This window comes from Lissotriton helveticus, chromosome 5_1 (genome assembly GCF_964261635.1).
Source record: "Lissotriton helveticus chromosome 5_1, aLisHel1.1, whole genome shotgun sequence".
Classification (NCBI taxonomy): Eukaryota; Metazoa; Chordata; class Amphibia; order Caudata; family Salamandridae; genus Lissotriton; species Lissotriton helveticus.
In genome coordinates this window covers 733,976,543-733,988,998 of record NC_136065.1, presented here as the reverse complement: position 1 = coordinate 733,988,998, position 12,456 = coordinate 733,976,543, and the positions used below count along the sequence as shown (strand labels likewise).

Below are 12,456 nucleotides of genomic sequence, written 5' to 3'. Positions count from 1 at the left end.
CAAGTTATTGTCTGTTCTCTATTGAAAGTATTTCCATGTGGATCCTTTAAGGATTTAATGGATGAACCTACTGTACACGCCTTGCACAGTAAACATTTAGTGAAGCCTTTTTGTTGAGAAGTCAACCAGTCATTCTTCTTCTTCATCTTAAAGTGACTGTTCACTAGTTTGTCTTGCAATGAAGGAGGTTTTCTAAAGGTTACCAAGGGATGTTCGCTCATTTGGTCACCGATGTCTGGATCTTTTTTAATGATGTTCCAATATTTGTTTAGGATCCTTCTTACATTCTGACTCTCTTTGCTGTATGTCATAATCATTCTGATTGGTTCAGGTTTGGATGATAATTTCATTAGTTTTTTGTCAATCAGAGTTTGTGTTCTGCTAAGTTTTCTAGCTTTTAGTTCTCCTTTTTTGACATCTGCATAGTTGTATCCTCGTCTGAGGAATCTTCTCGTAGTTTCCCTGTATTTTTGATTCATTTCTTCTGGATTCGAGCAATTTCTTTTCATGCGTACGAATTCACCGTAAGGTATACTCTTTTTTAAGGTGGGAGGATGAAAGCTATCTCCATGTGAAATGCAGTTAGTTGCAGTGCTTTTTCTATGAACAGTAGTTTCCAATTGTCCATGTTCTATGTATACCTTTGTGTCTAAGAACACTACTTCTTTTTCATTGATCACTGATGTAAATTTCAATCCCAGATCATTGGTGTTCAGTTTGGTTAAATAATCAGTGAATTCAATTTCTGTACCGTTCCAGATCAGGAATAAATCGTCTATAAAACGTAGCCAAATTACTATTTTTGACGTATAATGATCATTCTCTTCATTCCAGGCTATTGTTTTTTCCCAGTAGCCCATTGCTAAATTAGCGTAGCTAGGTGAAAATGCCATGCCCATAGCAGTTCCACATTTTTGGATATAGTATGTTTTATTAAAGAGAAAGACATTGTTGTTGAGACATAATTCCGTCATTTCTTTAATCATTTGCCAATGTTGGAACTCTTCCAAAGGTTTTTGTTTGAGGAAGTAGTCCATGGCAGTAAGTCCCATTTTGTGAGTTATAGATGTATACAAGGAGACTACATCGATGGTTGCTAGTTTGTATCCATTGACCCAAGCAATGTTCATCAGATTCCGTAGGAAGTCTCCTGTATCTTTAAGATACGATGTTAAAGTGGGGACAATTGGTGCCAGAAAAGAGTCCACATAAATGGAAAGATTCTCATATAATGAACCACAGCTTGCTATTATGGGTCTGCCCGGTGGTCTCCTTAATGTTTTGTGTACTTTTGGCAGAAAGTACATAGTGGGCATCACAGGATCTTCATTAGTCAAAAATTGTACTTCCTGGTTGGTCAAGAGTCCCTTATTTTCCCATTCAGTCAACTTGAGATTTAATTCAGCTATTAATTCATTGATCGGATTCTTTTTCAATCTCTCATAGTTCTTAGTTTCGGTTAGTTGACGCATAGCTTCTTGTATATAGTCAGTTTTATCCATTAGGACTATATTTCCGCCCTTGTCGGCCGGTTTGATTTCAAGTGATTCATCCTCCATTAAAGATCGTAAAGCATTTCTTTCCAGTATTGACATGTTTTCTTTTTTTCCTGTGTGTTTAATTTTTTTCATTTTTTCAAGGTCTGCATTCACCAAATCAAAGAAAGTGTCAATTTTGTTTCCTGGATGTAACGTAGGACAAAATCTCGTTTGTTTCTTAAATTTGGTTTTTAGGTTTAGATTTGTGACCTGCCCCATGTTGGTTAATATTTGACTGTCTGTCAATGTAGAATCATCCATTTCATGCACTAATTCAAAGGCTGTTCGCATCGCGGGAATTTCATCAATTGTGATGCGTGTTTCGTTGTCAACATTGTCATTGATAGTTGGATTGCTGGTTATTTGTTTTTGTTTTTTGAAGAATTTAGCCAGTTTAAGTTTTCGTGTGTACCTGTACAAATCAATTTTTATTTCTACCAGGTCATAATGTTTTTCCGGGCAAAATGTTAGGCCTTTATTCAGTAGATTTTCCTCAGCTCTTGTTAACACATGTTTAGACAGATTTATTATCAAGTACGGGTCTGGTTCTTCATTGGCTGCTGTTAATTCGTGGTTCTGTTTCGTAGGGTGTATCCCTTTGTTTTTTCCGGAGCCTCTTCTGGTTTTCCTTCGGTTTTTTTCTGACTTTGTTGGCCCCTTCCTTTTTGTTTTGTAACTGGTTGTTTCTGGCCTCTTCCTCTCCCTCTCCCTCGTCCTCTTCCTCGTCCCCTTGCTTGTTGTTGCTCTAGATAGACCATTTTCACCTCTTCTAAAAAAGGGGTCCTTGTTCCAGTTATTTCCTGATCTTCATTTTCGCTCCAGTCTGTATCAGATTCGCTCATAGTGGTATTCGCAATTTCAATTTGAGGTTGTGATTTCAGTTGAAGTTTTATTTGCTCAAATTTTTTTGCAAAAGTTAAAATTCTGCCACATGAGTAGTCTTGTTCATCTCTCCTATATTTGCGTTCTTTTCGCTCTTCTACTTCAGTCTCATGCTTATCTAATATAATTTCCATATCTTTTCTTAGTTTCTTAGTTTCTTCATCTTTGCCATGAGACAGGATTAGAGATTCCAGTTCAGGTATTTTTTCATGCAAATCTTCTACATCAATTTCTGCATATTTTACTATTATTCTTAACATATTAGCAGAGCATTGCATGTTATTGTTGCCCCAATCAATGAGCATCTCTGGGCGTGTGTCTGGGTGATTAGGGAGGGTATATATTCTTAGGCCTCTTGGGACCATTTTGCATTCCAAATATTTATTCAATGTTAGAATTTCCCAACTTTTAGATATTTCTTTCTTTAACAGTCTTTCAAGTTTCACAAACAATTGTTTCAAAGTCATGGAGCTTAAGTTTGTCTCCTCTGATTCTTTGCTGGTGTTATCCGTGGTATTTTCTGTTTTTTTTCCTTTTTGAAAAACAGTTTGTGCACGAATTGCACATTTATTTGCTCTTTCTTCCATTATATCTGTGGACTCTATTAATCACTTGCAATGTAAACGTTTCCTTGTATCAACAAATTCAATCAACTGTGTGGCTGGGGAAAGGTTCGTATTCAGTTGCTCTTGACACTTTAGCAATGGACAAATAGTTTTAAACAAGCGCGATCGAGCCGGTATTTCAGTATTCTGCTAGATCGCTGTGTTACAACTGTGTTATTTTACCGCGACTCTGCAGGGCATTTCCGTATGGTTAACAAGGACGCGAAGCGCTCTCACCTTGTGCATTTTAGATGTCCGCCGAAGAACTGGGATTTAAACAAACACTAATCTTCCCGAGGAATCTGCAAGCGGCATTCCGCCACACGAGTGCGAAGAAACGAAGGATCTTTGGGACGCTGCGCCTCACGAAGAAAGCACAAGGTGAGAGCGCTTCGCGTCCTTGTTAACCATACGGAAATGCCCTGCAGAGTCGCAGTAAAATAACACAGTTGTAACACAGCGATCTAGCAGAATACTGAAATACCGGCTCGATCGCACTTGTTTAAAACTATTTGTCCATTGCTAAAGGGTCAAGAGCAACTGAATACGAACCTTTCCCCAGCCACACAGTTGATTGAATTTGTTGATACAAGGAAACGTTTACATTGCAAGTGATTAATAGAGTCCACAGATATAATGGAAGAAAGAGCAAATAAACGTGCACTTCGTGCACAAACTGTTTTTCAAAAACGAAAAAAAAACAGAAAATACCACGGATAACACCAGCAAAGAATCAGAGGAGACAAACTTAAGCTCCATGACTTTGAAACAATTGTTTGTGAAACTTGAAAGACTGTTAAAGAAAGAAATATCTAAAAGTTGGGAAATTCTAACATTGAATAAATATTTGGAATGCAAAATGGTCCCAAGAGGCCTAAGAATATATACCCTCCCTAATCACCCAGACACACGCCCAGAGATGCTCATTGATTGGGGCAACAATAACATGCAATGCTCTGCTAATATGTTAAGAATAATAGTAAAATATGCAGAAATTGATGTAGAAGATTTGCATGAAAAAATATCTGAACTGGAATCTCTAATCCTGTCTCATGGCAAAGATGAAGAAACTAAGAAGCTAAGAAAAGATATGGAAATTATATTAGATAAGCATGAGACTGAAGTAGAAGAGCGAAACGAACGCAAATATAGGAGAGATGAACAAGACTACTCATGTGGCAGAATTTTAACTTTTGCAAAAAAATTTGAGCAAATAAAACTTCTACTGAAATCACAACCTCAAATTGAAATTGCGAATACCACTATGAGCGAATCTGATACAGACTGGAGCGAAAATGAAGATCAGGAAATAACTGGAACAAGGACCCCTTTTTTAGAAGAGGTGAAAATGGTCTATCTAGAGCAACAACAAGCAAGGGGACGAGGAAGAGGACGAGGGAGAGGGAGAGGAAGAGGCCAGAAACAACCAGTTACAAAACAAAAAGGAAGGGGCCAACAAAGTCAGAAAAAAACCGAAGGAAAACCAGAAGAGGCTCTCCGGAAAAAACAAAGGGATACACCCTACAAAACAAAACCACGAATTAACAGCAGCCAATGAAGAACCAGACCCGTACTTGATAATAAATCTGTCTAAACATGTGTTAACAAGAGCTGAGGAAAATCTACTGAATAAAGGCCTAACATTTTGCCCGGAAAAACATTATGACCCGGTAGAAATAAAAATTGATTTGTACAAGTACACACGAAAACTTAAACTGGCTAAATTCTTCAAAAAACAAAAACAAATAACCAGCAATCCAACTATCAATGACAATGTTGACAACGAAACACGCATCACAATTGATGAAATTCCCGCGATGCGAACAGCCTTTGAATTAGCGCATGAAATGGATGATTCTACATTGACAGACAGTCAAATATTAACCAACATGGGGCAGGTCACAAATCTACACCTAAAAAACAAATTTAAGAAACAAACGTGATTTTGTCCTACGTTACATCCAGGAAACAAAATTGACACTTTCTTTGATTTGGTGAATGCAGACCTTGAAAAAATGAAAAAAATTAAACACACAGGAAAAAAAGAAAACATGTCAATACTGGAAAGAAATGCTTTACGATCTTTAATGGAGGATGAATCACTTGAAATCAAACCGGCCGACAAGGGCGGAAATATAGTCCTAATGGATAAAATTGACTATATACAAGAAGCTATGCGTCAACTAACTGAAACTAAGAACTATGAGAGATTGAAAAAGAATCCGATCAATGAATTAATAGCTGAATTAAATCTCAAGTTGACTGAATGGGAAAATAAGGGACTCTTGACCAACCAGGAAGTACAATTTTTGACTAATGAAGATCCTGTGATGCCCACTATGTACTTTCTGCCAAAAGTACACAAAACATTAAGGAGACCACCGGGCAGACCCATAATAGCAAGCTGTGGTTCATTATATGAGAATCTTTCCATTTATGTGGACTTTTTTCTGGCACCAATTGTCCCCACTTTAACATCGTATCTTAAAGATACAGGAGACTTCCTACGGAATCTGATGAACATTGCTTGGGTCAATGGATACAAACTAGCAACCATCGATGTAGTCTCCTTGTATACATCTATAACTCACAAAATGGGACTTACTGCCATGGACTACTTCCTCAAACAAAAACCTTTGGAAGAGTTCCAACATTGGCAAATGATTAAAGAAATGACGGAATTATGTCTCAACAACAATGTCTTTCTCTTTAATAAAATATACTATTTCCAAAAATGTGGAACTGCTATGGGCGTGGCATTTTCACCTAGCTACGCTAATTTAGCAATGGGCTACTGGGAAAAAACAATAGCCTGGAATGAAGAGAATGATCATTATACGTCAAAAATAGTAATTTGGCTACGTTTTATAGACGATTTATTCCTGATCTGGAACGGTACAGAAATTGAATTCACTGATTATTTAACCAAACTGAACACCAATGATCTGGGACTGAAATTTACATCAGTGATCAATGAAAAAGAAGTAGTGTTCTTAGACACAAAGGTATACATAGAACAAGGACAATTGGAAACTACTGTTCATAGAAAAAGCACTGCAACTAACAGCATTTTACATGGAGAAAGCTTTCATCCTACCACCTTAAAAAAGAGTATACCTTACGGTGAATTCGTACGCATGAAAAGAAATTGCTCGAATCCAGAAGAAATGAATCAAAAATACAGGGAAACTACGAGAAGATTCCTCAGACGAGGATACAACTATGCAGATGTCAAAAAAGGAGAACTAAAAGCTAGAAAACTTAGCAGAACACAAACTCTTATTGACAAAAAACTAATGAAATTATCATCCAAACCTGAACCAATCAGAATGATTATGACATACAGCAAAGAGAGTCAGAATGTAAGAAGGATCCTAAACAAATATTGGAACATCATTAAAAAAGATCCAGACATCGGTGACCAAATGAGCGAACATCCCTTGGTAACCTTTAGAAAACCTCCTTCATTGCAAGACAAACTAGTGAACAGTCACTTTAAGATGAAGAAGAAGAATGACTGGTTGACTTCTCAACAAAAAGGCTTCACTAAATGTTTACTGTGCAAGGCGTGTACAGTAGGTTCATCCATTAAATCCTTAAAGGATCCACATGGAAATACTTTCAATAGAGAACAGACAATAACTTGTAAGACCACATATGTAGTTTATATTCTTACATGTGCATGTGGTAAAAACTATATTGGGATGACGACTTGTCCATTACATAAAAGAATTCTGGAGCATATCCGAGCGATTCAAAATGGGGATATGTCATACGACATTGCTAAGCATATGTCAATGCATATTGGTAAAACATGGAAAGACATACGCTATAGTGGGATAGCAACGATACTCCCAAATGAAAGAGGAGGAAATCGCAAACTGCAATTAAGGAGATTGGAGTCATGTCTAATCATATGGTTTCAAACCAAGGCACCGAGAGGATTGAACATGGATGATGAGATGTATGTTCATCTCTAATAACTTTGTATTGACTATTGGGGACTAATTCAGATGTGAGAGGTCTGGATTCCATTTTGTGGACTTTATGTAAATACTTTTTTACAACCTTTTTCTACCTCTTTTTTCTCTATTTTTCTTGAAGGGCACTGAGCCCATTACAATGTCTAACGGAATATGGGACTATCTATAAGGAGTGAATTATGGCACTAAGCCTGTAAATGGATGATTATAAAAGTGACATTATATACTCAACTATTGATAAATAATGCACCAAGTGTCGGTATAACCAATATTCAGGTTAGATGGAAATTTTTCCACATGTAGAACCGACTTTCAAACAAATTCCTCGAATAGTTGTCCTATTTCCTTTTACACCTTTGAGAAAGAAAATGATTACTAGAACAATATGAATTCTATTGCAATGTAAAAAACGTTTCATTTGATGTCAAAATGCTTTGATAAACTACATCTCCCAAGATGCTTCATTATGAGCTGATGGGGAGAAATAGTATATAAGATGAAAATAGAAAATGGACTAGTGGCAAACACTGTGATCAAGACCTGCGGTCGAAACGCGTAGGTGAATGGGGCTCCTTGAGTCTCTTGAATAAAAACCCACATATAAAGCAATTGGACGAGTGCAGACAATTATTTCTACTTGGTGAAGGATATATATATGTGTGTATACTTATGTCATGCCAGTGAAAATAAATGTGGCCCAATAACACGTTATCTAGAATAACTGTACCTATCAACGCATATTTACAAATGTATTACTACAGGTAATGGTCACATTCTAGTTCATTACCACAGTACAGCAAAACTACTATGAGACAAACACTCTTACTGCGTTACGCATTACTTCTATCATTTTTGGGAAAACTTGAGACTGCAGAAATAGGTACAGCTGGCTCTCAAAGGGATATATTCTGAAAAATTCTATCAATCCCAAAAACTATTTCACATGGACTAACTATCTGATGCTTAACAGCAGTTACATTTGTCGACTTTACATTTGGTACTTATACAGGTATTAATAATAACAAGTGTTCAATATTTTGTAATAATGCCTACCAACAACATTAAGGTCCAGGTTAAATGCATTTTGTCCAGCCTTGTTTGTTGCAATGCATGTATATGTTCCAGCATCGTTTCGCGTCACAGGATCAATAATTAAAGAGTGTATTCCATTTTCTGTTATCAGCAGTCGGTGCGTTGCATCAGCTGTGACAGGTTTGCCATCCAAAAGCCACGAGAGTTCTGGTGTTGGTAAACCACTCACCTAATGATCAAAATAAAGCAGTAACAATTTAATTTTGCCCTTAACTAATGTAGGATATATTCTGAGTGGGAAAGTTAAAATACACTCCACAAACTTAGAAAAGTTATTTGGAAAAACCTAAGAAACTCAGTTCTCTTCAAATTCAGCTTGTTCTTAGAAAGCTTAGCACTGCACACTCTGGTAGTTCATCTTCTTGTCCAGTCACATACCATGCTATACAAATGATCACTTTGTTGCTCAATTCAGATATTTTTTTCACAGTATATTTTCCCACAGTTTTTTAGTTACGGTCTTTTCAGGATTGTGGCCCTGCAGGCAAATCTTTAAATACTAAGGGCCTAACTCAAAAATGCATCTCACACTTTTCAGTAATTTACACTTTTGATTAATTAGATTTACTACATTCAGACTATTCATAAATTCTCAGTATAAATTTACTCTATAAGTGTTACTTAATTGCCTCCACTTAATCGAAGTGCTTGGGAGCTATTCACAGACTGAATTTTGCAGTATGTTTGTAGTACTACAAGAGTACTACCAACTTACTTCAAAATGTTATTCACGAACAGCATGTTTGTAGTATGTTTTGTAGTACTACAAAATTCATGAGGCCATTCATAAAGGTATATTTTACTTTTGAGTATTATGCACGTTTAATTTAGTCCTACACTTTTGAGTGGTAGTCAGAGAGAATATCGAGTTGGAAATGTCGACTTACACAGATATGGAGGTTGGAAATATCATCACACAGAAATATCAACCGAAAGAATATTGTGGTCAAGAATATCGAATTTAAGGTAAGAAATATCATTTAATAAAATATAGTCATTAATATAATTTGCAAAAATTTAGGGGGTCATTATGATGGCAGGCAGATCGCCACCGCCCAGCCGGCCGTGTCGATCCGCCCACCATAGCAACATGATTAGCCCCCCGCCATATTACCATGAGGCCGGGATACCGCGGTGGGCGGAAAGTCTGTCTGCCACTTTTCCCGGACGGGTAGAGCATTATATGGTGGCGGTGCCTTCCATATCATGATGCCAGGTGGTCAAGGCCTTTGCATGGCGGCGATGGCCCATGGAAAGGCTGTTGGGAATTGCTTATGGGGCCTGATGTTGGCCCCTGGTGGTATGGGGGTGAGGGGCTACACTTGGGGGGTACCCACCTACATTGTCATGCACAAGGTGGAAGGTACCGCACGGTGCATGGCAATGCACAACATGCAATTTTGGCATTGCGGCCGGTCCCAGCACCGCTAGGGTGGCGGGCGGAGTAAAGTATGCTGCCATCCTAATGGGGCCCTTAGTTGGTTAAACATCGATTTTTTAATTAGTGTTAAGTATTTTAGAGTATATTTGAAATGTATGTCATGTATGTTTTTTTGTATAAGTATTGTTTATGTTTTTAATATATGTGTTACATTTTCAGTAGTTATTAAATTTATTTTAAGTCAATTTTGTGTTTTTTAGTTCCGTGGCGGGTTGTGGGCTTATAGGGAATAGGGTGGAAGTAATTTAATTATGATAAATTAATGAATATTTTTATTTATTAATATTTATTTAATTGAGATTTCATGGTGTTAATTATCGGTAGTAATTTATTTGTAATTAAATAAGTGACATTAATTAATATCAATTAATTAATTGGTAATTCATTTTGGTAATTGTGTAATTATTTTAGGTGTGAGTTGTGGGGTTTATAGGGATAAATGGTGTGAAGTAATTTATTTGTAATGAATAATTAATTAGTTGATAATAAATGTTAATTAATTATTTGGTAATTGATTACGGCTGTTGAGTAATTTATTTCAGGTACAGGTTTTGGTGTTTATAGGGGTGAAGGGTGGGAAGTAATTTTTGAATAATTAATTAGTTGTTAATTTATATTAATTAATTGATTGAAAATTAACAATGGAAATTGTGTAATTAATTGTAGTTGCAGGTTGTGAGGTTTATAGGGGTAAAGGGTTGAAGTAATTTATATTTAATTAATGAATAATTATTTGTTAATTTATATTAATTAATTGATCGTAAAATATTTATGGAAATTGTGTGATCAATTTTAGGTGTTGGTTGTGGGGCTTATAGGGGTAGAGAGTGGGAAGTAATTTATGTTCAATTAGTTAATAATTAGTTGATCATGAATATAAATGAATGAATCTAGATGTGGGTTGTGGATTGTGTGGTGTTATAGGATAGAAAATACAAAGGTACATTTATGTAATAATTAATGTTTTTGTTTTTAAATAATTTCTTAATAAACAATTTATTTGTTTGAACTTGTTTTTTAATTTTATTTAATATAATATGTGTAAGTATTCGTCATATGTACTTAACATTATAATATGTTTTTTTTAAATCATATGAAATATATTTGTATTTCAAGTTTTAGCATATTTATATATTTTTTATTTATTTTGTTTTTTAAATATTTTTGTTGTTAATATTTTGTTTGTTTGTAATTTTGAACTGACTGGAGTGAGAATAATAATCGTTACCCCTCCACAATCCAACACTTTCCCCACTGTTACAATCACTGGGGTGGGAATAGTAATTTTTACCCATCCGCTATGCAACAATTTACTTACTGTTGCACTGACTGGTGTGGGAATAGAAATGTTTACCCCTCCGCTATTCAACACTTTCCCTACTATTTCACTGATTGGAGTGGGAGTAGTAAATTTTATCCCACCACTATCCAACACTTTCCCTACTGTTACACTCACTGGAGTGTGAATAGTGATTTTTACCGTTCCGCTATCAAATACCTTCCCTACTGTTGCACTGACCGGTGTTGAAATAGCAATTTTACCCCTTCGCTATCAGAACACCTTCCACACTGTTGCACTCACTGGAGTGGGAATAGTAATTTTACCCTGCCGATATCCAACACTTTCCCTTCTGTTGCACTGACTGGAGTGGGAAATTTAAGTTTGAAGATTTTAAAATTTGTTGAATTTTTTTATTCATAATAGATACATATGTATATATATATATATTACCTACTGGTGCTCGCCAGTAGGTGATTATAGTTGGGACCAAGTTTACATAGGAAGAAAATGTGTTCTGCATATAACTTTGGCGTCGTTTGATGAATCTTCATGAAATTTCCCAAACAAATTCTTTGTTCATATCAGCTCGTATGTTGAAAGTTTGAGGGTGATTCTTCAAGGGGGGATTGAGAAAAAAGGGGGGTCCCAAAATGTGTTTTCTCCATGTTAATTTCCATAGGAAACTTTAGATAAGGCTACAGGTCAAACGGGTGAACGGAATTACCCCAAATTTGGCAGTGTGAAGGGTCTTGGTCTAGAAAGCACGCTTTTGTTCATGTGGTGTAAATCCGTTCAGTAGTTTTTGAGAAATATCGAAATTTACAGATATCGATATTTGGGAATTCTGCCACTGATTGGCTGAGGCGTTACGAGCATGAGCTTACTGCTTATTGGTTGCGAGCGCTGCGAGCAGTTGCAACTAGGAAGTGTTGGCCGTCATTTTGTGATTCTGTTGACGCTAGTAAGGGAAAAAAGGGAAAAGAAAGTAGGAAAGAGGAGGGTAGGAGCACTGTAACCTCTGTCGGATGTTTAGGGTGTGCTATAGAGGGGGTATGAAGCAAACTACTCATACCTACCAGTCTGAAAGTGCTGGGATTTGGAAATTAGCTAGAGTCTGATGCTGCTAAGTTGAGCTGCTGCGGGACTCGGGGATTAAAACATGAGCCCAAACTGTGTGTCTTATGGTGTGAAGTCATGTGCCCTGGCCGCTGCAGCACACCTGTGGAAGTAGTGTCAGCGTGTGTTTATACCTACTAGGATGAATGACTGACCCCTACCGGTCTGAAAGGTACAGAAAATATGTGAGGTATTGTCTAGAGACTCATGGTGCTAAGCTGAGCTGCTGCTGTACTCGGGGAAGAAAGTCCAAACTGTGTGTCATATGCTGTGAAGTCATGTGCTCTGGTCGCTGTGCCACATCTGTCCAAGAAGTGTCAGCATGTAGTTATGCCTACTCGGAGGAACTTTTGTTTCAAACATTGTAACTTTTGCATGGTGCTTAGGGGGTGTTATACAGGTAGTGCAAAGGTAAATTTGTGCGTATCAAATCAATTAGGTATTTATAAAGTGCAAACTACTCACTCCTATGGGTCTGATGGCATTGGGGGTGTAAGGTGAGCTGCTGCCGGACTCA

The 12,456-nt window shown here is 36.8% G+C and overlaps 1 protein-coding gene across 1 annotated transcript in view; it reads right to left on the bottom strand.

Moving 5' to 3' along the window:
- Window positions 1–12,456, bottom strand: part of MYPN (myopalladin) — a 2,138,596-nt gene that overhangs the window by 423,479 nt on the left and 1,702,661 nt on the right. Inside the window, exon 17 of the mRNA XM_078643205.1 lies at window positions 8,062–8,269. Coding sequence (XP_078499331.1) covers window positions 8,062–8,269 — 208 coding nt within the window. The remainder of the gene's footprint in view (window positions 1–8,061; window positions 8,270–12,456) is intronic.